This window comes from Tupaia chinensis, unplaced genomic scaffold, assembly GCF_000334495.1.
Source record: "Tupaia chinensis unplaced genomic scaffold, TupChi_1.0 Scaffold143642_1, whole genome shotgun sequence".
Lineage (NCBI taxonomy): Eukaryota > Metazoa > Chordata > Mammalia > Scandentia > Tupaiidae > Tupaia > Tupaia belangeri.
In genome coordinates, this window is record NW_006203490.1 from 252,212 (window position 1) to 279,703 (window position 27,492).

The 27,492-nt window shown below is 39.3% G+C and overlaps 1 protein-coding gene across 3 annotated transcripts in view; it reads left to right on the plus strand.

The window, feature by feature from the left end:
• The window catches only part of ARB2A (ARB2 cotranscriptional regulator A), a 473,507-nt gene that overhangs the window by 242,403 nt on the left and 203,612 nt on the right, over positions 1 to 27,492 (plus strand). For all 3 annotated transcript variants that reach the window (XM_006164516.3, XM_027766702.1, XM_027766701.1), the window contains 2 exons: positions 6,112 to 6,228; positions 16,343 to 16,427. In XM_006164516.3, the coding sequence (XP_006164578.1) occupies positions 6,112 to 6,228; positions 16,343 to 16,427 (202 nt within the window). The remainder of the gene's footprint in view (positions 1 to 6,111; positions 6,229 to 16,342; positions 16,428 to 27,492) is intronic.

Here is a 27,492-nt window from a genome sequence, read left to right on the forward strand (position 1 = left end):
TGAGTTTAAGCCACTGTGTCCGGGACTCGAACTGCGGTCGACTACGTGGGAGTCCAGCAACATAGCTATTATGCCAACTGCTGGTCACTCTTTTTTTTTTTTTTTTTTAAGAGAAGTTTTTGCTATTGAGTGTATATGCTTGCCAGAGAGACAGACAGAGGGAAAGTGAGAAATTGCCTCCCAGGGGGATGGCCATGCCACAATCCCTTTTTCTCCATTCTCTCCTCAGCATTTTGGGCATGCACGTACACACTCCTGGCCTGAGTTTCAAGCCACCAGACCTGGGACTCAGATCACAGTCAGCCATGTGGGAGACCAACACCTTAACCAGTACACCACCTGCTAACCCCCATTTTTAGATTCTTAAAATGATCAATGAAAAAAAAAAAAAAAAAGAGGTACATCTAATTTGAAAGCCTATGCATCTACACTCAACTGCCTTCCTCTGACATTCTTTATATCTTTATGATTATCTTTTCAAAAACATAGTCAGATACAGTCCCCTTACATAGAAAACAAAGTGGTACAGCGACTGCTTCCCCCACCATATTCACTCCATCCTGTTACCAGCTCAAGTCAGTCAGAAACATTTTACTGGTGGGAGGAAGGTGGAGTTGGAGTTGCCACAGTACTGCTTCAGCAGTTAGGTCTTCATTTTCCAGTGCCATGGTGCTATGACTGGGCCTTCTGATTGTAGGATTTAAATAAGCAATGATCAGCTTTCTCCCCTTTAGCCATGTGCTTGTGGAAGTATTGCACCATGTAATTAAAGGAAAATGCAGGCCTTCATAAAGTTTTTCCTATATGGCTTTTTAAAAATGTTTGTTATTATATTCACTTACAAGGTTAGCTTTGGTAATATTTTCTAAATGGGTGAGAAAAGGCACTAGTTTACATATATGGAGTAGTTTGTATGCATATATTTGTTCTTTATTTTTTAGAGAGTGATTTTTGCTATAGGGCATGTGTACTCACTGGAGACACAGAGACAGAGAGACAGAAAGCAAGAAATCACCCCCCAGGGGGATGGCCATGCCGCAATCCCGTCTCCATTCTCCTCTTGGGATTTTGGACATGCATGCAGACACACCTGGTAAGAGTTTTAAGCCACTGGGTCCAGGACTCAAACTATGGTTGACTACGTTGGAGTCCAGTGATGTAACCATTATACCTTCTGCTGGTCCCAAGATTACCTAGCCTAATTGTATACTATGTGCCAGGTTTTCACTCGGTTTATTTAATACTCAGTAACCCTATGGCTAAAGTATAGTCATCATTTTCTGTCACATATCCCTGATATAATTGGGGCACAGAAAAATCTCAAATAATGTACTCCAGATACCAGAAGTGGCAGAGCAAGGATTTAAACTCAAGGAATCTGACTCCGAAGTCCTTGAATTTAACTACTGCACTTAACTCAGGAAGACCGCATACTGCAGTCTAGAAAATACAGTCCAGAGGTATGAACTGTGGAGTAGCTTGAGAGCTAAATGTCATCCTGGTGTGAATTTCCCGCCGGACAATTTGGTCTTCACATTTCATCACCAAGATGTATGTATTTCATTATCATCACTAGAGGTGCCCGTGCCTTGGGTGATGGAACCAAGGTTTTAATGTTATAGCAAAAGATGAGAACCGTTCTGTGAGTAGCATGCTATTGGCATACACTTGTCCAAAAGAATGTTCAAGAAGAAGAAGAAGAAGTAGTCTGTGGCATTAATAGGGAAGGCTCTGCCAGCCCAGTGTCAGCCAATTAGTCATCGGGGTACAGGGCACATGTGTACCCCAGTGGGCCTGAGAGCACAGGGCACAGTGCCATATGACGGAAATAAACAGGCAGAAGTGTAAAGTGATAGGAGATGGTGGTGGTAAAATATTGTAGTTCTCTAACCACCTAAAGATTACACTCAGGTAGAAGCGGCTGGGTGCAGTTATAATCTGCATAATGAAAGCAAGAAAAGCTGCCAGCTTTTCATACTTCTCAAACCTTTGCAACAACTTAATCTGAAATCTTAACTCAGGGAGCTCTAAAGGGAGCTAGTGAGGGTGTGTGTGTGTGTGTGTGTGTGTGTGTGTGACACATATATATTCAAAGGCATCTCAAACCTCAACTGTACTATTAACCAGAATGATGATTCATTCACGTTCATACAGTAGTAATGATCCTTGGGTCTGTAAATGCGCAGTAGTGTCAGATCTTAATCTGAAAGAAACATGCATTATTTCATTTTCTTTCGGAGTATTTTTTTCCTATACAAGCAATTCACATGCTGTACCCCTCAAAGTGCATATGTGTAACACATGTTATAATTTAAGAAAAGGTCATGGCTTTTGCTGATGGAAGACTAAGACATTTCCCTCAGAAACATGTTTACAACCTATTATATAGAGAAATACATAGAGAGACCCACGCATACAGATATACCCTACCCCCAACCCACACCGGCCTCTTTCTTTTCTTTTCTCTTCATTTCTTTTCTTTTCTTTTTTGAGAGAATTTTTTGCTATAGGGCATGTGTACTCGCCAGAGAGAGAGAGACAGACAGACAGAAAGTGAGAAATAACCTCTCAGGGGGATAATCACACTGGACTCCCATGTAGTTGACCATGGGCAAGAAATCACCTCCCAGGGGGATGGCTACACCACAATCCCTTCTCCATTCTCCTCTCGGGATTTCAGGCACGTGTGCACACGTACCTGGTGTGAGTTTTAAGCTTCTGGGTCTGGGACTTGAACTGCAGTCGACTACGTGGGAGTCTAGCGATGTGACTATCATGTCATCTGCTGGTCTCCACACTGGCCTCTTTCAGTAGGTCCCCTTAAACTTTAAAATATAAGAAGTCATTATTCTGAATGTCAGAGATACCATGTTGAAAATATGGAAAAATGAAATCATCTGTTGCTTCTTTTGTGTTAGGTTGAAACCAGCCCAATTCAGAGTTCCCTTCTGCTTTAGGTTAGAAGTTCTGAAATAAGTTACAGTCCCAAAGCCCAAGGCCCCAGACCAGAGAGACGCCGAAGACTCCATGGCAGAGCGTCCCTTTAACATCGACCTCTTCACAGTAAATGAACGTGTGTCCCTGTGGGAGAAACAGAGTCTTCATGTTTTCCTTTGTGGAATTCAGCTCATGGAAGAGTTCTGGGGAAAAAAAAGAAATCCAGGGAAAAACTACAACAGTGTATGAGTACAAATAGGAAAATGAGGAACTCTGGGGATGGCGTGAGGCATTTGGAAGAGTTGGCCAGGTACTCATGCATACCGTATGCAAGTACATCATTTAGGGGCCGTGGAAAAAGCCTGGGGAGGGAAGTTAGGTGGACAGAACAGGTCTTCGTGACTTTTGGAGAAAGATGGTAGCAGCCTTGTGGAAGGGCTGCACTGCACACGAAAGGGAGCAGAGGTAGCCAGGGCGTACTCTGGCCCTCCCGCGCCAGCCCTCGGATCCTCTGGTCATCGTGCCAGATGGTCCTGCATGCTGCTAAGCTCACCTGTCTTGTCAGTTTCTTAATTATTTAAATCTGCTCTGGAAGAAAAAGTAATAGTAATCGGTCTTTCCCCTCCATTTCTACTTCATAAATGTGCATTGTATGGGTCAGCTCTGTGGTGCAGAGTTATGGGCCACTCAAGAGAAACTGGATCCCCACTCAAGAGAAGTTAAATCCCCAGCTTGGTCATTTTGAAACACACCAGGCACGCCTACAAGTGCCCAAGATCTGAAGGACTAGAAGACCGAGGAAGGGAATTACCACTTGCCCAGACCTGTGGAAGGCGCTTCTCTCTCTCTCTCTCTCTCTCTCTCTCTGTCTCTCGCACATACACACACACACACACACACTCACTCACTCACTATCATAAATAAAAAGATAATTTGTAGTGATAGGAAGCAAAATTGCACATCATCACACCCACCTCCATCGTATGAAATGGTAACCAGCTACACAGACCAAAGGTACTTCACCTCTAACTCCTGTATTTTTCCAGTCTGTAGAATTTTAATCCCTAGATTTTCCACTTTTGCACTAACTCCTCAGCCTTTTCATTACTTCATTTTATCTCATTTCTCAAATGGCTCTTGAGATGTAATGTCTTCAGACATCATCTTAAATAAATCTGCATATGTTAACAACCACCACAACAAAATCCAGGTCAGATGTTTTAAAATGCAAGCATATTTTTAGAACACCAGAAAACCATGTTCTTATTTTGTAACTTCAGCAACAATTGCTCTAGATCTCGAAAAGAATTACTGTTTAGAAAAGGAGAGTAAGGAAGGACATATAATTTCTTCATGAGCCAGGTGGATTTACTGTTGTAGAGGGTTTTTTTTTTTGATTTTTGTTTGTTTTTTTATTAGCTAATGTTGGTTTAAATTTTTATAATCTAGTGCTAGGATGAACAAATGAGAATCCATTTTTTTAAATAAAATCTAGAAGAAGGTAGCATACTACTAAAAAATTGATGTGAAGTATTAAATTAGAGTATTATTTTATGCTTTTGAAAATATTATTGTTATTGCAAGGTGAATTTTTGCAGTAGTATTATGATGTGGATAACCAATATTGATTTTAAGATTTTCACACTATATAAGCAGAAAACGTAAGGCACAAGATTTAAGATGCGGAAATGCTGCTGAGGCAGCTTTAACAGTGAATTAGATTCCCATTAGGTAGTGTTCATTGAGAGGGGATGTGCATATGCAGGGTTTTTAAAAATTTTAAAGAGACAGGATCATTTTTATTTCAGAGTACCAACAGGCATTATTTGGTATCAGAAGCATGGCTTGCAGTGTTCTCTGTGTAAGCTTTCATCACTATTCAGAATTTTCACTTCTTTGGGAACCAGCAGTTAGCGTAATGGCTGTGTCGCTGGACTCCCACGTAGTCGACCGCGGTTCGTGTCCCGGACCCGGTGGCTTAAAACTCACGCCGGGCGCGTGTGCGTGCGTGCCCAAGATCCCGAGAGGAGAATGGAGGAGAAGGGATTGCGGCATGACCATCCCCCCTGGGGGGTGATTTCTCGCTTTCTGTCTCTATGTCTCTCTCTGTCTGTCTGGCGAGCGCACGCGCCCTACAGTGAAAATCTCTCCCCCCCAAAAAAAAAAAATACAATAAAAGAATTTTCACTTTTTTTAAGTGCACTGTTATATTTTTAATAGACAATTCATAAGTTAACAGCAAATGATAAATTGTCCTTTTTCTTCTTCAGAAGAAGTTAGATGGAGAAAAGACAGTTGATGCAAAGAAAAGAGTGTAACTGCGAAATTCAGGGCTGTTATCATACTTTAACCATAATTTTTAATTAAGCCATTTTGCATTTATTGTGCCAAATTAGGGTCACTAGTGTTACTAGATTAAAACCTTTCTTGTTTGTTTTGATGTAGAACTTCTGGTTTGCAATTTCTTCATCTAACAGACCAGCGATGAGTTCATCAGTATCTTCAAGCCAAGTGACTTTTTTTTTAATTTTAGAAGATGTCTAATTTTATCAAAATAATATTTTATCAAAAGAAGTTAAAATGTAGTAGTTTGCTAGCATAAAAAATATTAAAAAGCAAAATGATATTGATAGGCTTTGAAAGAGAAGGATCTTTGTGGGCATTTAAAACAGCAAGGAATGACAGGGCCATGGTGAAGAGCAGGCTAATTAATTGGAGAAGTCAAAGCAAGATATCTTTCTTTATTGATGTGCCATCTACTGAAAATTAGTAGAAGTTAGTCCTAAGTAGCTAACCACAAACCGAACCCCCTGGGTACTAACTTCCCTAAAGCACTGAAATAGGAAGCGGAGGAAGAAACTTGCAAAAGAAACCCTCAGGGATTCCCCTGTGATCCCTTTAATCCTTGAATTGTCAAACCACATGGAAAATAATAGAGCTGCGTAGTTCTGAGACTTAAGTGGTATTATCTTTTTAAAAGAAAATATTAGGTCTCTTCACTTCTCTGGACAAGAATAGTGTATGTGTTCGTTGTAGGGAAGAGTAACTTAGAACCGGAGATGTACATTGCTTTTTCATTTGTAATACACTATTATTATTTTCTATGACTAAGCAGGCTGTACCCCATAGGAAAAAAATTATAGCCAATATTTTATTTTCCTTTTTTTAAAACAGATGATTCAACGGGAAGCAGATGTGAAAAGTAAGGTAACTGCTGTGGCCTTGACAGACTCCGTTCACAACGTGTGGCATCAAGAAGCTGGCAAAACGATTCGAGAATGGATGAGAGAGGTGAGACTTGGTTTTTTTTCCAATGCTGAGATGAATGGGTATGAGCCTTTCTACCTTGAGTCCCCACCATCTCCCACCCCCACACTCCCTGCCTAGAGGCAGAGCATTGAGAGGGAATAAAAAAAACTAGAGAGGTTAAAATAATAACAGAAAACCCTTCTGAAGAACAAATACTTTTTTGCACGCTCCCTTCCTTTGGAGGCTTTCTGAAGAGTATTTTCTATGCGTACACAATACATAGTAGGCACTTTGGCTGAAGAAAAAAGCCCTTGGTGTTAGGACATTCTTCTTCCCTGATGTTGGATTTTTCCACCAGCTCTTTAACACTGGTATTGTTTAATTATGAGAAGGAAGCTTCATCCTTTTCCTTCTCGAAAGGCGGTCAGTATGTGCCATTCTCATATGGATTGGCTTACTACTGCCAGTAGGGGGAGAAGTGAAAATCTGAAATGGTGTTTTGCCAGACACCGAGCTGGGAGAAACCCAGGGGCTGGCCATGGTCCAGCCTCGGGCTAAGAAAACTTCTTTCTGCTGTCTAAGGGCCAGTGAACGGAAAACTAATGAGGACTCATTAAACAGGCTTCCATTTTTTTTTTTTTAACTTTCAGCCCACTTTTCTCTTTTATATTCCTATTACAGATATCCTGCTAAATTTTTAAAATTGATATGTGCCTTTCTAATATTATAAGTAATTGATATCAGCTACCCCAAACTACAGTAATTGTTCAGTCAAATCATTTACTTACATATGTATATTTAAGTGAATGCACTGGTTGACCTTGGTTTTCTTCCACTTTTCATTAATTAAATACCCTGGTCTGGTCTAGTCTGGTCTGGTCTGGTCTGGTCTTTTCTTTTTTCTTCCTCTTTTTTTTTTTTTTTTCAACTATACCGTGTATGTGCTCTCCAGAAAGAGACAAAAGAGATGGAAAGTGAGAAATCACTCTCTCCCCCAGAAAGGATGGCCACTACCTCAATCCCTTCTCCGTTGTCCCCTCGAGTTTCTGGGCTTGCATGTGTGCACGTGCACCTGGCATACTTTTTAAAACCGCCAGATTTGGGACTCAGAGCATGGCACAGCTAGCCACGTAGAACCCAGCACCTTAACCACCATACCACCTGCTGGCCCTGCAGGTGTTTCTTTATCAGACTTTTTATCATAGGACTGTGCGGTGGGTAATTTCTATCAGCCCTCATGATGGACTATGAAGACCAGAGAGTTAATGTTTTTTGTTTGCTTTTAAAGTTTATTTCCTGGCAAGCAGGTGGTATGGTGGTTAAGACACTAGACTCCCACATGGCCAACCATAGTTTGAGTCCTAAATCTGGTTGCTTGAAAGTCACACTGGGGGTGTGTGTGTGTGTGTGTGTGTGTGTGTGTGTGCCCAAAATCCCAGGAGGAAAATGGATTGTGATGTGGCCATCCTTCCTGTGGGATGATTTCTCACTTTCCCTCCTACTATCTTTCTCTGTCTCTCCAGCGAGCGCACATACCCTATAGCAAAAATAAATAAATAAATAAATTCCAATGTTTTTTATGGAAGAAAGAGACATAGACAGGCACTCCTGACAGAGTCTCACTTTGCTACCTTTTCCCACCCCAGCCTTTTAGACAATCAGGATCACAGGCATGACCACACACCCAGCATGTGTAGGTTGACTCAAAAGCCAAACCTGTCTTCCACATGGCTCCCAGCATCGCAGAGCACTGCATTACCACTGTCCTACCCTGGCTGCGCCCGAAAAGAGTTTTGACCAGATAGGATTATGTTGTATAACCCCGTAGTAGTGTTATAATATCTCCAGTCTGCTTTCACTGTTATTATTCTATACGTGAAAAAAATACTTTCATCACTCGAAAGCCCAAGTATTTTAAACCTTTCCTCATAATACTATGGATACATAAATGTGAGTTGTTAAATCTATCCTTATATGCAGGCATTTTCTGACTGTATTGCTATTTCCATTTCTTCTTTCATGGGGTAGCTATATTCTTAATTGCCCTTTTCAAGGGTCTAGACTTTGGAGGAACTTTGGTGTATTTAGTGCCTGTATATTTTTATGCCGTCCATCTGTCCAAATGAACACATGACTCCCAACATTATATAAGTAGTAAGGTCCATAGATAATAACAAATGAAAAATTTTCTCCACAAATAACAGACATGGAATTTAGTACTTGGCCCAAACTAGAAACATTCATGTTCATCATTTTTTAATTGGGAGTTCTTCATGTAAATCTCATTCCAAGTGACAAATATAACAAAATTTGTTTGGATTTCCTCATTAAGGATTTTTAACAACAACAACAAAAATATCCTGTAATGTTCTGCAAATATCTCCCCAAGAAAAACACACTAGCTAACAATATATTAATCTGTGCATTTTTTATCTGACTAAAATAGACAATAATTGAATTCATCTTAATTAATCAGGCTGCCATTAATTTCTTTGCAAGCATAGCTTTTATAAAATTTACAAAACTTCATAATGCCCTAGTTCTTAGATAGTTATTTCCGTTCCCTTAACTGGGCCTTAGGGAAGAAGGGTGAAGAGGCTTGTATTCTGACCTACCAAAGTGGGAACCCCACTCAATCACTTACCTAGCTGTGTTGTCTTAGACATGTTATTTAATCTCTTTGAGATTCACTATTCTCATCTATAAAATATAATACCAACCTTGCAAACATGCTTGGAAATAACATATGTAAAGAAATGTGAGAAATTGATGGCACTTTCAAGAACTTCAGTAAATTACAGCTATTACTGTTTTACCTTCTTGCTCTCAAATAACACAAAATATGAGAACTATATTCGTCTTTTGCTTTATTAAAAACTTGCATATTTGAAATATTTTATAAAAAGGAAGCAGGGTGACATACTAGAAGTAATTCAGAGCAAGCAGTTAGAACCAAGTTTTGATGGTGATTCTGCCTTAGTCTCTGTCTAGATAAGTCGGTAATTAAGGCTCTGACATGTGCCAGCTACTTAGCTAAGATTTATAACATTGGACAAGCCACTTTCATCTTTTGGGGCATTTTTCATAATTGTGAATTAGAGTCAATAATCCCTGTTATACATACTTTGTAAACTATTGCAAGAATAAAGATGACAATCAAAAAGAAAATCACTTGAAAAGCCAATGGTACCACTATAGCAATGAATTGTAGTATAATAAAAAACACTATTATACCCTGGAGATAAAAATTATTTCATTGTTTTTTATGTCATTTTGAAATTTCCTTGCTCAAAACTCTTCCCCAAAGTGAGAACAAAAAGTCTTTGACAGATACCCTTGAAGGAACCCACTTAACTGTGAGACCCCAGTAGAGATTTCGGTGTGGTTTGGCAAGATAAGACTCCAGTGTTGCCCAACCCTTAGGATGAAATTCCATCTCCTTTTCTTTCTATTTTCTTGGTCCCTGTCTGCTTTCCAAGACTCCCTGAAATAACTAAGAGTAAACAAGCTGGGACTCCAGTAAATAGAAAGGTCTGTTCTCTTGACCATGAGTATCTCTCTCATCTCTCATGAGTATTGAGAGATGAACATGGTACGGTCCCTCAGAATCCTCCTTCCTTACAGTCTCCAACTCTAGCTCCAAGTGGAATCAGGAAAAAAATTTAAAAAATTAAAAAATTAAAAAACCCTGAGATATTTTGCAGTATCCCTCCCAAGCAAAGCACTTCAGTTTAGGTTGGAATATTGTCCAAAAAGATAACAGTGTTGCTGTATGGGAAGCCTCAGTACTTTCATCCTCAATCATTTGCTCCATTATCTCACCAAACACTGCTTTAAAATTTAGAAGTAAGAGGGAACCAGCAGTTAGCGTAATGGCTATGTCGCTGAACTCCCACGTAGTCGACCGCGGTTTGTGTCCCAGACCCGGTGGCTTAAAACTCACGCCGGGCGCGTGTGCGTGCGTGCCCAAGATCCCGAGAGGAGAATGGAGGAGAAGGGATTGCGGCGTGACCATCCCCTCTGGGGGGTGATTTCTCGCTTTCTGTCTCTATGTCTCTCTCCGTCTGTCTGGCGAGCACACGCACCCTACAGTGAAAATCTCTCCAAAAAAAAAAAAAATTTAGAAGTAAGAAAGAAAAAATTTAGAAGTGGGGCAGCAGTGCACATGGCCTCGTCCTTGCTATTATACTAAATATCAGTAATGATGCATATGGTATTACCCTCTATTTGGTTGTCAGGTACTACCTACACATTTTGAAAAGCCATATTATGTGCTGTAAAAATGTGCAATGATGGAATGTAAATTTTAAAAATTTTGGGAACCAGCACGTGGTGCAGTGGTTAAAGCTAGACTCCCTCACAGGGATCAGCAGGTGGCATGGTGGTTAAGGCATTGGACACTCACACATGGTGGGCCATGGTTCGAGTCCTGGACCTGGTGGCTTGCTTTCTAACTCTCTTTCTCTCTCTCTGTGTCTCTCTCTGGTCAAATTAAAATAAATGAAGGAACAAATAAAATTAAATAAGTAGTTCTAAAAAAAAAATCGTAAACTGCTAGAGGATGCAAGCGTCTACTGGTTAGCAATGCCCATTTCTCTCTTCCCCTTAGTTACAGACCCTCATTGCCATCCCCCCCCCCACCTCTCTTTCTCTTTCTCTCTCTGTGTTGCTTTCTGCTGAATTAAAATATAATAATAATAAATTAAATTAATTCTTTTAAAAAATTTTAAAGATTCTTTTTAAAATATAATATTTTTGGTTTCTAAGCATGTTTAAATTAATGTGATAAAGTTATTAAGTGTTGGGACCAGCAGTTAGTGTAATGACTATGTCGCTGGACTCCCATGTAGTCGACCACGGTTCACGTCCCGGACCTGGTGGCTTAAAACTCTCGCTGGGCGCATGTGTGTGCGTGCCCAAGATCCCGAGAGGAGAACCAAGGAGAAGGGATTGCAGCATGGCCATCCCCCCTGGGGGGTGATTTATCGCTTTCTATCTCTCTGTCTCTCTGTCTGTCTGGCGAGCACATGCGCCCTATAGCAAAAACCTCTCTAAAAAAAAAAAAAATTGCTAAGTGTTCATTTTCCTATAAAAGCTGACTTTTTTAAACCTACCAGTTTAGCTTACAGAACTGAGATTAAGGGATATATTTTCATATTACTTGTGTCATTTTAAAATAACAATTCCTTTTTAAGAAAAAATGTTCAAATAAAGCCACTTTTGGCAAATTACACTAAGAAAAGACTTCTCCCAAGTAAAAGACCAACCATAAATACTAATACAACCTTGTAAGAAAGAAAAATAACAAAGACTGCTCCTAAGAGGCAGTTCTTAGCACAGGCATCAAGACGACTGTGAAGGCTCTGGGAGTGACTGTTGTTTCCTGGCCTGCCCCTGGCCTCTGAAAGTCTGCACCCAGCCAGATACAGCTCTCCTTGATGGTCGTGAACTTACTCTCCATTTAGCGCTGCGTGTAGGTAGGCCCTAGAAATACAACGCAGTCAAATCAAAGTTGTACTTGTCTGAGGACACCAAACCTTCCATACTAAAAATCAACTTCTGAGGCCAGCAGGTGGCGTGATGGTTAAGGGTTCTGGACTCTCACATAGCAGACTGCAGTTCTAGTCCCAGACCTGGCAGCTTGCTTTCTCACTTTCCTTTTGTCTCTCTCTCTCACTCTGTCCCTCTGTGGTCAAAGTCAAATAAATAAATAAATGTTAAATAAAATAATTCTTAAAAAAAAAAAAAAAAAACAACTTATAGGGGCCAGTAGATGTCATGGTATTAAGGCACTGGACTCCCACATGCTGACCACAGTTCAAGTGCCAGACCTGGTGGCTTACTTTCTCACTTTCCCTTTTTCTCTCTCTCTGTCTCTCTTTGGTCAAATTAAAAAATAGTAACAATTAAAATTTAAAACATGAATAATTCTTTAAGAACAATCAACCTCAGAGCCAGCGGTTGACATAACGGTTACTTCACTAGACTCCCACATAGTAAACTGCAATTCAAGTCCCAGACCCAGTGACTTAAAACTCACACCAGGCGCATGTGCATGCATGCCCCAAATCCCAAGGGGATGATTGGAGGAGAAGGGATTGTGGCATGGCCATCCTCCCTGGGATGTGATTTCTTGCTTTCTGTCTCTCTATCTCTGTGTCTCCAGCATGAGTACATGTAGCCTATAGAAAAAAAAAATCTCTATTAAAAAAGAAATACAATCAATCTCTAAAGAAATGATGATTTATAATACAACACAAAGAAATGCAATAAAAATGAGTGGAAATAAGACTTGGTCAGTGCAGCAAGCGTCTTCAAATCCTCCAAACGCCTTGTATAGAAATAGTTACTACCTACTTTTCTGTTCAAACACATAAAATTCTAACCATTTTATTTAAAATTTTCATATATTTTATATCTGCTCTGAACTATTGATAACCCTTAGTTCAAATGTCTAAGGGAGGAGTCAGCAGGTAGCAAGGTGGTTAAGGTGCTGAACTACCACGTGGTCAACCACAGTTCAAGGCCCAGACCTGGCAGCTTACTTTCTCACTTTCTTTCTCCGTCTCTTTGATGAGTGCATGTGCCCTATGGCAAATTCAAAAATAATAATAATAAATAAAATTAAGTAAATAATTATTTTTTAAAAATGTCAAAGGGAGTCATTCAGCATTATGGCCTATAAGCACTTCTAATCCTTATTCATAGTTGCCGAACTTTTTGATTTTACAAAGAGGAAGATATACAACCACAAAGATCTGTAAGGCCTTAATCTCAGAGTAAAAAAAGTTTTAATTGAAGGCCAGCTGGTGGCATGGTGAAAGTGGCTAGATCCCACATAGCCAATTCTGCAGTTCAGGTCAAGTCCCAGACCCAGTGGCTTGAAAAATACACCTGGCACGTGTGTGTGCATGCTCAGAATCCTAAGAGAATAAAGGAGAAGGGATTGTGACATGGCCCTCACACCCTTGGGGGTGCTTTCTCACTTTCCCTCTGTCTCTCTCTCTCTCTCTCTCTGGTAAGCACATGTACCCAATAGCAAATTGTTTTTAAATTAAAAACACTCACTACACTGGCTATTTTTCACTTTCTTTCAGACACAGAGAAACTGGTTACATGTCCCATCTCAATCTGCTGGCTCTGGCCAACGACATCTTCTTTCTCTACACCAATTTGTTGAGGCGATATGAGGCTGCATCTGAGACTGAAGCATGGTATATTGGCACCTCTAGTCCAACGTGCCTCACCGATCCTGGGCACCTGAAATTAGATTTCAGGGTCTCCTAACACCTCTAGCATGGTTTGAATTTAGATAGAGCCTCCCATCAGACTCCTTATGTCAGTCCCCAGGCCATTTCAGTACTGTTCTCATTTGAAGAACGGGGTCAGGAACAAACTGAGGCATTGAAAAGAGATATAAATAGAAACCAGCAGGTAGCACAGTAGTTAAGGTGCTGGACTTCCACATGGCCAACCGCAGTTCAAGTCCCAGACTTGGTGGCTTGCTCCCTCACTTTCCCTCTTTCTCTCTCTGGTCAAGTTAAAAAATAATAATAATGAATAAAATTAAACAAATAATTTTCAAAAAAGAAAAGAGGTATAAATAAACATTTGAAAGGCAGTAAAAGATATTCGACTTCTAAACTATAGAAACACATCTCAGAATAAGGAAGTTACATTTGATACAATGGGATTTCAGACAGATTTATTTAATATGTAATAAATATCTTTATTCATATGAAGTATATATCTTTCTTTACATGTATTTTCCAATGTGTTTGCTATTTTACTTCATTATACTTTATTATATGGTAAACATTTTTAGTTTGTCCTTTTTTCTGTATTCTTTTCCTGATGGGGTAAAATGCCACATGCATGCACACCTGCACCCACATTCATACATCCTTGGGACCCGTAGTATCAAACATCTACATTCCTACACAGCTACTTTTTTTGTTCCACAGAACTGGGCATATTCACTATAACATACAGGGTATTTAATGTCTATCCAAGTTTTATAAGAGATCAAAGCCTTCAATATGGCCTAGATAAAAACTGAAATTTCGGAATCATAAAATGTTAACCTGTATTTGATTGAAGGGTTTGAGTGAAGGTAACCTGGACAAAATGGACAGAAGGTCATTTTGTTCAGGTTTTTAAAGTCGATAAGAAGCTGGAAAGCAATTAATTGCCTGCATGTTATAATGTGTCATCACTTTTACTAATACTAGAAAATCCTTTAAGACATAGTTTACATTTGTAAAGCGTAGGTGAGCAGGATTAAGACTGACACATCACCTGGGTAATAGCCGACTTTCATCTGATTTCGAGGTACTAGTAGGATGAATAATAATTAAAATATATACCTAATCGCTGCCTGTCTGTCGGTAGTGCTAATTGCTGTCATTGAAAAGACTGAATTGTTTAAGAAAAGGAGAGAGAAAAAGAAAGTCATCCTTCATTGAAGCTATCTCCCTGTATCATTGGGAGCCTATTTTTAGTATCTATAGAAGTCATGATTTTTGAATTTATTAGGGGCTGTGATGAATGATAAAACAAATCATCCATTTACATATCTTGACACTGCTTTGGAGAATACTTACTTCTTACAAGCAAGTGTCACACTGTATATAAAAGCTGGCTAATTGTGTGCTAATCTTCTGCATTATCTACAACTCTCTGATGTGGTGTTCTATCAGTGGTAATATTAATTTTACTTATTTCAAATGTATGAAATATCTTCTAAAAACCTCTTTCTTTTATAATTTCTACTCTCTTACATTGTACAATTCTGCATTCAGCTGCTAATTAAGATTAGGAGTACACGTTATAGAATAAAGTAGATACTTTAAACCATCCAGCTTTTGTAATACATGAAAAATACTAATATTTTATCCGTTTTAAGTGTAAAAAACGAGAAAGCATTTAAGAACATTACTAGATGTTGTGTTTGTTTTCATGTTTTTTTTTTCCCCTACACAGTTCAATAGTTTCATTGATCCACTGTTTCTTACAAAAATCTGCCATGCTTTGTGAACTTCACTTTCTAATCTCATACAGCAACCCTTCCTTTATGTTATTCCTGCTCTCCCTGGTCCCCGAACAGTAGGGTTGCCTTGACAAATCTATTCAAAAGCCATTCCTCGGCCTTTATTGGTGGGGACTGGGGCCTTTGAAATTCTCTCCTCACTGCAACACAGCTGACATCTTCTTCCAGACAGAATGAATTAAGGAAATACAATAAGACACTTGATCTACCAGTCAAGGATCTTTCCACAGTGAGGACGGATTCCATGGTGCACAACCAGGGCAGCAAGCATCTAAAAATACACAATGCATGCTTGTTTACCAGAATAGCAATCACTGATTTTTCCAACATGATTGATGGGATGATTTCTTTTAAAATAAAATCTGTCTGGAAATTCGTTATGTTGTTTGTGTGTGTGTTGTAAAAATTTTAAAAAACCCATAGGAGGTGAATCACATTTTTTGAGCCAGATTTCAAATACATTCTTAAAATGTATAAAAGAAATCAATTATTTTTATTTCATTTTGTCTGAGCTGTAAATCATCTTTACCTTGGAGGTTGACTTTTGATATTGGAGGCATTGTGTCCTCAGAAACACAGTTACACTTCACCAGGCTGTGTATCTTTGTAGCTATTCTCATAAAGCCTTCATGGAAGCAGGTCAAAGTATTAAAATACAGTATTTTGAGACACAAATGCAAAGTTCATTTCTCTTGGTGTTACACAAAAAGAATATAGTTTAAAATTAGGTACTCTTTCACATGTTCAAATTAATGTTTATTTCAATCTGAAAGTTAAAAGTGGACACCTTTTCAATTTCCCCTATGCCCCCTTTATTTACTTCTTAGACAACTAACCTTCTCTTAGAAACATATTGCATTGCAGCTCACAGACCATTCCCTGTCTTCTTAACATGAGCACAGATGATTTAATAAATTATAAAAAATAAACCTATTTTCATAGTCACATTACTCATGATTAATTACTGTTTACGTAAGACAAAATTTTAAGTGTGTGGAAAATGAGTTCAACACTTCTAGTAGTTGATATTATATGACGAATTAATGTCTTCAGCCTAATAATGTGATCACAAATAGTTTCAACAATACTGTCTCTGTTGTATTACAGAACTGTTGCAATTGGGTTTCTAGCTCAGAACCATTAGACACGTCGGTGGAATCCATGCTACCCGACTGTCCCCGAGTCTCAGCAGGTATGTGTCTGCTGAAAGATGTAGTTTCTTTCTTTCTTTTTTTTTTTAAGGTCAAGAATATGCTGATGAAATGTAGATTCTATTTTGTGAATTGAATATGTTGTTCTACTTTGGGTGAATTAATGGTAATGTATGCCATGTATCCACTGCACTACCAAAAATGTGTTTTAAGTAACTTACATGCTTACCCACATACTCCGGTAGAGGAATTGGTGAACCATTCAAGAGTAATGGACACAGTGGTTCCTGTTGGAGCTTGGGGGATATGGCATATATACCTAAATACCTAAAAGAATATCAATGTATTTATGTGACTGGCAGTCAAGGCTATTGCGTAGTGTCTTTAGAAAAAAAATACTGTTCATTCGAAGGTTTTAACTGGACGTCATGTGTTTGATAGGATTTGGGTTGTGGGAAAGCATGCATGATGGCATCCTAGGGTAAAGAAACAGAGCAATGTGAGGAGGAAGGGCTGGAATGGAGCTGAAGACGTTCACAGGGAGCAAAGGCAAGACTGGCCTGCCTATTGAAGAGAAAGAGGTGAAAACCTCAGGAAGCAGCTGGACTCCAGAAAATTTAAGAATGGCATTGATTTCCAGCTTGCAGGGTTTGTACCTGGTCTTTAAGTCAGAAGCAAGAGTGGCATGCAACATGGCTTTGTAGTTTTGGCTTTCACAGTTCCCACCCAATTTAGGTGGTAAGACAAAGTGAACAGTGGTGTCTAGTTATGGCTAATAACAGAGATACGGCTTGGTCTGCCTATGGATGCTAGAGAACGAGCAATGTTTGACCATGTAACAGTCGCAGGTGGTAGCTAATCATTAAGTACTTACAGTGCAGACATAGCTACATATTAGAATGAAGTCAATTGGGGAATACTTCAAATTCTAGGTAAAGTACTATTGTTAAAACTAAACTTAACTGGGGCCAGCAGGCAGCCTGGTGGTTAAGGCACTGGACACCCACAAGGCTGATTTGGTTCATGTCCTGGACCTGGTGGCTTGCTTTCTCACTTTCCCCTTTCTCTCTCTCTCTCCAGTCAAACTTTAAAAAATAGGGACCCTCAGATGGTGTAAGACACTTCACAGCCTTGTGTTTAGGAACCTAAGCAGCATGGTACCTTTGTAAAGATACCATTTTAAACTGATATCAACAACGAAAGCACAGAAACATCAAAAGTGTGGTACTAAAGAGTATGTGAAAAGGACTTCTGTTTATAATAGGGGGGCTAAAAGAAGACAGAACATGGCCTTGTTTAACTTTATCTAGGAACAGATGAATTTGCCACTCTGTACATGTGCATGTCTGTAAATGACTATTGATATTGGAGTTACAAATAAGCTTGAGTGAGTAGGTGAATTTTCAAACAGAGACTCTACAAAAATAGACTGTCTATAGGAAAGGCTTTGATACTGGGATTTGACCAGAGCTTGTTAAGCCATCTCTGTAAAGATGCTGACTTTGCATCTGATGCTAAGGCAGAGTCTGCTGAGCAGACAAGTGGTGAGTGAAGATGGATGTGAAGTGACAGGAAACAAGAATGATCTAGAACCCATAAGTAAGAGTGGAGTTATGAAGATAGTCTTAAACCCATGTCAGTTCTTACTGCTTTTGGTGGTGTGGGTATCCCATAGTAGCTTGTGCTCTTGTCATAAACCCAAACACACACACAGGCACACACACACATACACCCCTATACACCCCTACTCCAGGAGGCAGAGATGGTGAGGGAGAAGCTATAGAAATGTGGAGCTGCTGCAGTCCTAGTGATTACCTCAGGTGACATGGCAGGTCAACAGGTAAGTGACATCTTGTGTAAGCTAGAAGTGGCTGCTGATTTACTTTAAGTACTCGACACACAAAATCTCTCTTGGGTGCTATTGTAATTAGAAACTTGCAAGAAAAGCAGTTCTGGGAAATATTGTGGACCACAGTTAGTGCCTTGCTAAGCTGGTATTCATATACACCTCCTTAACACAGACTTAATCTCCAATAGAGCCATGCTTCCACCTAGCATTACATGGCAATCCTGTGTACAGCTGAAAACACACCAACCCTTTCTGCAGAAGAGCGTAGAAAGTCTCTTTATTGTCCTTGTCCTTCTTATCTTTGGTATCTAATAATTGATACACTAAAAGATTACTACTGATGCATATTAGATGGTAGGCGAATAAGAGAGGTGATGAAAAACATTTAGTTCATGTGTGTGTGTATATACAAATATCCATATCAAAATAAAAAAGAAATACTATTACACTATTAGATTCTTTATTTTTGCAACTGGTCATATAGTTGTGGCTTATATTTATAACTTCTTTCTTCTACTGCCCATTCAGTATTCCCTTTGGTCTCACCACATACCTTAGATGGTCAAGATTTTACCCCTATGAAATAATTCACACTATCTTTCCTGAAGGGTCTGGGCCATTAACAATCCCATCTGAATTAGGTTGTTATAGTATGATATTGACTGTGATAACAGAAATACCAGCAGGCACCCCAGAGCATTTCCTGCATTGCAGGCATATTTCTTTTCACCCATGATGTGGAGTAGCAATCCAGTTTTCCCTCAGAATGAGGATCCCTCATCCAGCCTGTACAGTGAGACCCTCTGTTTCTTATTGATTCATTGGCATGAGGAGCCTGACATAGAAGATGATAGCATCAGCTTCCAGTTCAGTGGAATCATCATCGTGTCACCTGACAGAAACATTCCTCCCCTTGGAACTAAGTCCTTTATACCAGCAGAGCCTAAAGTCTTGGGATGGGAAGCAGCAGTTTTACTAGTGGATCACTAAGGTTAATAGAAGACAAGCCAGTTTCATTCCTACCCCTTCATTCAGATCTGAGATTTTAAATACTTATTTCAAGCAAATTCCACATCTTAGAAGACATTTTCCCAGCCCCACAAGGCGTTGTCACCATAACTGAATCTTCAGGAGGCCCTTCCACCATTCTGTCAAGACTTCTGCATAAGGATTAGTGGGGAATGCGGTAAGACCAGTGAGTGCTGGGAGCTCTCTGGTCCTCTGACTTGCTCACTCTGATGGAAGCCAGCTGCCATGTTGTAAGCTGCTCTATGGAGAGGCTCAAATAGCAAGATAGTATCTCTGGCCAGGAGCCAGTAAGGACTGAGTTTTGCCAACAACCACTTGAGTGACTTTGGAAGAGGATTCTCCTCACATTGAGCCTTAAGATGACTACGTTCTCAGTCAACACCTTGACTATAGTTCTGAGGGACCCTGAGCCAACTAAGCCATGTTCAGATCTCTGACCCACAAAAACTGTGAGATGATAAATGTGCATTGTTTAAGCTGACAAGTTTTGGTATAATTTGTTCCCCAAAAGTAAATTATTAACACAGTATGCTTAAACTTCAACTCTGGTGGTTGTTCAAGCTTAAGTATAAACAACTTCAGCCTTTTTTAGACACTAAAAGCCTTATAAGGCTCATCTTAGTTCTGATCCTTAGGGTTTAAGCAACTTTCTAAAGAACCACTAAAACACCCACTGAAGATAGTTCAGTCCTTTCCTTACTTCTCTAGTACTTGATTAGACTTTGTTGTATTATTTATCAGAAAGGAGATACCAAGTTTCTCCTTTATCATACTAACTTAATTCTATATAAGTCATCTTAATTATTCAGCTCTTTTCAGACCAATTTTTTTCTTAGGACAGAACTTGCTACTCTGTATAACCTTCTATCCCCTGGAGGGTTTTGTTCCAACATAGGTGGCCTAATTCAGAAGATTTTATGTAGCCCCACTACACATAACCATTTATTCCTCAGATATTTATTGAGCACTTACAGTTATCTAGGCACTGTTCTGGAAGCTGGATACTTAGCACTGAACCAGAGCTCATCATGACTATTTTCTACCCAGAGATTTTTTTAAAAATATGCTTCCTGGCACTCTGCTAGTGTAGGAGGCTTCTTCCTTTGAAAGCTGGCATTGACATTGGGTTGATTCAAATGAGAAGACAGGGCCAGCATCCCTAGCATTTTCCATAGCTGTGTGTAAAAACTGACCTATCAGCTAAAGTCAGTGATATCCCTCAAAAAGTCCTTAAAGAATGTTGAACAAGGAGTATGACATGATCAAAGATTAATTTAGTGAATGGATAAAAGAACAGAAGCCAGGAGTAGTGCACTCAGAAGACTTATGACAACGAAGCAAGTATAGGGAGGGTTGAGGTCATGAGTGACGGAAATGGAGAGGAGAGTTCTAGCAGATGTACTCAGGAAGGGCCTACACTCCTGGCTATATATAGGTAGATAGATGGCTGTAAAGGCTAGGGGACAGGAAGGAGGCAATGATGAGCTCCAGTCTAAGAAACTGAGGCAATGAAAATATCATTATGGGAAATAGGGAAGTTAGGAAGGGTTCAATTAAGGGAAAGAGGTAGTAAAATTGATTTATACCTATTTGGTTGAGGTGATAGCAGTTATGGTGGTGGCAGAGAACTTAAATGGATATAACCAGATTGTTGGAGTACCTCTGAAACTCTGAAATGTCCATATTTCTCTGAATAATAAATTCAGTACCTATAATTTAAAATGTCAATGTTATTTGAAGACTTCTGAATGTGTATTAACTATAAAATAGTATGGATCTCCAGGCTGAACCTTCAGTTTAATGAAGTTTTTTTTTTTTTTTCATCTTGCTATATTGCAAAGCTTTTTGTCTTAAGTTATATCTTTTTTTTTTTTTTTGCACACAGTAGAGAAAGAGAGAAAACATCTCCCCTTCAACAGGGCATAGTCATGCCACAATCCTGCTTTTTCTCCATTTCTCCATCCCCTCAGGATTGAAGGTGCATGAGCATGTGCAGTGTGTTTCTCAGGTGGCAAAGGCCAGGATTGGAACCGTATCAGTCACATGGGATCAGGCTCCCTCTACACAGTATTTATCTGCTGAACTACAGGGCAAGCCCTGCCTCTATCTATTGACTGAAAGTTTCACAGGGATAACAGTGAAATTACCTATAAAATACACACACATTTTAAAATCTATTTTATTATTTTTAATTTGATCCGAGAGGGGCAGGGAGGGGGAGAGAAAGTGAGAAAGCAAGCCACCATGTCCAGCACTCAAACTGTGGTTAGCCATGTGGGAGTCCAGTGCCTTAACCAACATGCCACCTGCTAGCTCCATATATATACATTTTAATACTATATTTTTCCTTTATAAGTGAGTCTGTTTCTCTTTACAAAATAAATAAACAAACAAACAAACAAACAAAAGTGTTGCCCATAATAGCTTCAGGCCAGCAGGTAGCATAGTGATTATGGTACTGAATCCCTCATGGCCGAATCTGCCATTCCAACCCAGCATCTTGAAAAATGTATGGGGTATGTATGTGGGGGTGCCCAAAATCCCAAGAAGAGAATGGAGGAAAATGGAAAAGAAGGTATTGTGGTATGGCCATCCCCCTTGGGGGGTGATTTCTCACTTTCCCTCTTTCTGTCTCTCTCCAGCAAGGCCAATTATGGCAAAATAAAATAATATTTAAAAACATAATAGTTTTATTTTATGTCTTTTAATTAACTGTGTGTACATAATTTTAAAGCAGGTAAAATGAAATTTTTAAATTTTACTTAGATATCACTGATACTTATTTTTATTGCAGTCATATTGCTTTTTGTTTCTTTGTTTTAAAGCAACTCTAATACTCAACAGCTCCACACTTAAAAGTTTGCAGTGTTGCATCTTACACTTAAATAAGGCTGGATTTTCTCATCATAATGTATAGTGAGTAGTGGATATTTGACGGTCCTGGATGCATGACAACTTACTTGTTCCCCTCTGGTGCTTCCTACTAGTAAAATCAGACAATTACATACATTATCAGTCAGAGAACGATGTGGTTAATAGGATCTGTGCTGACTTTCTATGCAGCGTTCTGGTCATTTGCTTATTTGTTTGTTTATTATAAAATGGCAACAGCAAATATCTACCTCACTTTCCTTGTAGAAACATTACAAGGACAATTTTCATAGTTTCTGGAGGGATAATTTTGAGTTTTTCAGAAGGAACCCACAGTAAAGGTGTAATGTGATACCATATATTCTCATTAGATATTTTTAAATTTAAAGCTATCATTTATTTTAAAGCTGTAATTGATTAATCCTATAGGAATAAAAAGTCATTTGCAAAATATATTCTCTCCTCCATTTTCCTGTCTCTTAATTCTATTTATAAGCAACAAATAACCTATTTAATCATGTTTTCATGTGTTCTCTATGACATTGATAAGAGTCACAAAGAGTCACTTGGAAACCAGAGACACAGAAAAATAAAAAATATTGTTTAAAAAGTTCAAAAGGAAAGCTATTTGTTGAAAGAACAATGTTTACAATACACAGAAATCTTGAAATGATAAAGTTGTAAGAGACATTGAGGTAGCAGTAAAGATGAAATTAGAAGTGATCTTGTGCAACGTGCTGCTCCTCAAAAGCTAATGTGATATTTGACTGTGTATAAGGGGCCAATGGAAAGGAAAATGTAAATATTTGGAAACAGACGAGCCTCCAGAGCATTGATATATGCCACTTCTTACAAGTTTACACAGAGCTTGCTTTGGCTGGCACATGACTGACAGGACACTGTGCCAGCCTAGTTCTACCTGGGGCTGCGTTTGGACAAGTGCTGCTGCTGAGGCTCATATACTTTCAGCACCTGTCAGTGTGCTCCCAAAGTGCCTTCTGGGCGTACTCATTCCGCCTTCACACACTCATTCAGTGAGCGTCATTGTGCACCAGACGTAGCTCCTGGTGTCAGGGGTGCAACAATGAGTTGCAACAGACAAAGGTCCCCAGGGAGCTTACGTGCTAGCAGGGGAGGCAGACAGTAAACAAGATGAGTTTATAAAGTATATAGACAGTGGTGGGAGAAAATACAAAGCAGGGGACCAGCAGTTAGCATAATGGCTATGTCACTGGACTCCCATATAGTCGACCGTGGTTCGAGTCCCAGACCGGGTGGCTTACACTCATGCTGGGCGTGTGTGCGTGTGTGCCCAAGATCTCAAGGGGAGATTAGAGAAGGGATTGTGGTGTGGCCATCCCCTCTGGTGGGTGATTTCTCACTTTCTGTCTCTCTGTCTGTCTCTGTCTTTCCGGTGAGTGCACGTGCCCTATAGCAAAAACCAAACCTCTCAAAAAAAAAAAATAAAAAAAAAAAAAAAAAAAAAAAAAAGAAGAAGAAGAAGAAAATACAAAGCAGGAAGAGAAGACCTGAAGTATTTTGTGTAGGAGAGGATGTGAATTTTTAGGCAGCTGGCCAGAGAAGCCTCTCTGGGACGATGACACACCTACCCTTCCGTCCAGTCCTGATCTTCTCCCACCCCCCACTGATACAGACAGTGTTTGCCTACCTGACTGCAGACATGCTTTTCCTGGGCATCTGGGTACTTCTTCCGTCTGCTCCGAAATCTGCATTCCTGTTCCCTCCTGGCCGTCTGTTGTTCTGGATCCTTAAAAAACCCACATTCAGGCCAGCAGGCAGTGTATTGGTTAAGGCGCTAGACTTCCACATGGCCACCTGGTGTTCGAGTCCCAGAGACAGAGGCTTGAAACTCTCGCTGGGTGCATGTGAATGTATGCCCAAAATCCCGAAAGGAGACCAGAGGAGGAGGGATTGCAGCATGACCATCTTGTCTGGGGGGGGGTGATTTCTCACTTTCACTCTTTTTGCCTCTCTCTGTCACTCCAGTGAGTGCACATTTCCTGTAGCAGAAATATCTTTAAAACAAGCAAACAAACAACAACCAAAACAAACAAACAAACAAAAAAAACAGACCTTCTCCTTTACCAGTCCTCTAAGGTTCATAGTAACCCTTCCTTATGATTTTTTTTTCTAACTGCTGTTAAAGACCTAATGTACAACAGATTCTCTAAAACCATATTGTGTAGATTCCTGATGCCTGTCCGTGTGCTTCCTTTCAAATCTTGTGTCCATAGTCTTTGCCCCGACCATGGCTTCAGCAGCCCTTCTCTATTATTTAAGCTTATTTAGAACACGTGATATAGATCCGGGTACCTCAAAATTAGAAAGATACAGTATATTGTAAATATTAAAAAAAAAAAGAAAGAAAGAAAGAAAGGAAAAGGAAAAAAGACAGAGTAGATGTCTTATGGATTAAGAATTAAACTTGAGAGGCCAGCAGGTGTTGTGGTGCTTAAAGGCACTGGACTCCCACGTGGCCAACTATGGTTCGAGTCCCAGACATGGTGGCTTGCCTTCTCACTTTCTCTCTCTCTCTTTCTCATTCTGGCCCTCTCTCGTCCAATTAAAATAAATTAAGTTAAATAAAATAATTTTTTAAAAAAAGAATTAAAGTTGAAGGGCCGGCAGATAGCATGGTGTGGTGGTTAAGGTGCTAAGCTCCTAAATAGCCAACTGCAGATCGCATCTCAGACCTGATGGCTGGCTTTATTGCTTTCCTTCTCTCTTTATCTGTCTCTCTCTCTGCCTCTCTCCCTGGTCAAAATTTTTTTAAAAAAAATAATAGTAATAAATAAAATTAAATCTTTAAAAAGATAATTAAACTTGAAAAATTGCTGTATTTATATGAACCTTTCTTGGGTTAGGATGTTGGAGACAGGGGCTAGAGATAACAAGTACCTCACCACCAACCCCCATTTCCTCACTAGGCATAAAATAGAAAGTTAGCAATTATTAGGTGACTTTGAATTGCAGACAACCTGCTAATGTAAGCCTAATCTTTCTTTGCTTAAATACTCCAGATTGACTGTTTACACTGACTGAACTTACTGAATATTTGCTAAATATTCACTTTACTTTATTACTGAAAATATATCCTGAGGAAATGACACTAAGGAGTTACATCTCTTCTTTGTTAGTGAATAATCACTTCCTTCTAAAGATAGCAATGAAAAAATCAACAGTAATTGCCTCTAGAATGTGGTGTCATTCAGAATGTGTAGACAAGTCAAGTTGTCTAATACGTTTTTAGACATAGCTCAAATTAATTAGGTAATTGAAAATCTATACTATGCCTTGTAAACATATCTTAAAATTCAAGGCATATTAGCATATATGAAACTGTACCTCTTTTAACTACATGTACTGCTCAAGAACTGTAGCATTCCTCTTTCGGTTCAAAAGACATATTCTAATCCTTTAAGTGATGTTTTCATGAACTAAATAGCACTTTAAAGTGGTTTTTGTTCATTACTGTAGGACTGGTCTTGTAGGTTTTATTTATTAGTCAGTTTATTTATTTATTGTTCTGTACTAGCTTATATTATTAGTTAATGTAAGGGATAGGCATTCTAAAAATTGACCACCAGTAATTTTGTGTTTTCAGTGAGTCACTCACTACAAATAACTGAAATTGACAACTCTGGGGAATTAACTGGTTAGAGTCATTTAAGAGATCATATCTAGGAGCCAGCAGGTAGCATGATAGTTAAGGCCCTAGAATCCCACATGGCGGACCACAGTTTTAGTCCTGAACCTGGTGGCTTGCTTTCTCACTTTCCCTCTCTCTCGCTTTCTGTCTCCCTCTGGTCAAATTCAAAATAATAATAGTGAAGATGAATAAAATTAAATAAAATAACTTCTTTTTAAAAAAGAAATTCTATCTAAATGTAAGATCTTCATTCATGTAGCTCACTAACATTTGCCTAGATTATATATATTTAATCAGGTTCAATATTATCTTATGATTTTAACTCTTTGAGTTTCTCAGTAATCATAGTGAATATAAGTAATCTCACTCCAGAAATCTCACTTTAAAAAAAAATTTAAAATAGCCACCATGGTTTTTACAGCTTTCTGAACCAATTTGTGAAAAATCGTTCGAAGGATTTGGCAGTAAATGTGGCCACACTCCTTTTACTAAGCTAACTCCTCTCTTTAAAGATTAAAAAAAAGAAAAAATTAAACTAATTATTTTGGAATGTTTTTGGATAAATAGCCAACTAATTTGTGTTTCTACTTGACAGTTATAAATTATGAGTTAATATGGCAGAGTTAATGTGAAATACTTCTACGGCCCCCATAGCAATGTCTTATGGCTCTCAATGCTAATTGTTGGAAGCACGTAATTGTTGAAGGGCAAGTCAGGCACCAGCAGTACCTAAGACAGGTGTTTTCATCCCTTTACCATATGTCAGGTGTTGCTCTTCCTTCCGGGGGCTGTCTAGGCTTCGCTGGTCCCGTTTTCCTACCCTGTCAGCTTTGTCCGGGTCACTGCACTTGCTGGGTCTCTGTGCCTGTGTGTGGACTCCAACTCTCTCTCTCATCTGGTTTCATCTCTACGTGGTACCCTTCCCTTACCGTTTTTGTTTGCTTGTCTCCCTGGCTTCTGTTCTTCCCTACCTAGACACTCTGTCCTAACAGCCCTTGGAATCACACCTCTCCCAGCCCACAGACTGATCCGTATACTTTTCCTGGGTCCACTTGCCCTTCACTTCCCTTTGACTGTGGGCCACATAGCTCTTCAAGTCACCAGGTCTCTGTCTGCTCTTGCTCACACATTCTTTGTCTATTCCAGGGTACACCTTCTGGCCCTGCTCTATCTTTTCACAAACAGACTGACCGCAAATAGCCAGTGATAGATCTGTCTGCTGGAAAAATACTCCCAAAATATGACTCTTAAGGAAAACTACACAACTGTCTGGAAGAAATTTGGAACATCTAAAATAAATATTCTTTGATACTAAAATGAACATTCAACATGAATATTAGGCACCATTACAGAAACCAAGTCCTTTTCTATTTATAAAATCCTAGAATGTGAGTCAGCCTCATAACACAGTGGTTAAGCCCCATGCATCAGGAGCCAGATCCCACACAGATAAACCATGGTTTGAATCGCAGCTTCCATGGCCTGAGAAAATACACCAAGTGCGTGAGCTTGCCCCAAAGCTTGACAGGATGTAGAAATGATGGGAAAAGGATTATGACATGACCACATCCCACTGAGGAGGAGGGGGTGTTTCTTTCTTTTCCTCTGGAAAGTGGTCATCCCTCTGATAGAGGAAAAAAAATCCTAAAATGTTTTAAGTGGATTATCAAGGCTTCAAAAACAGAAG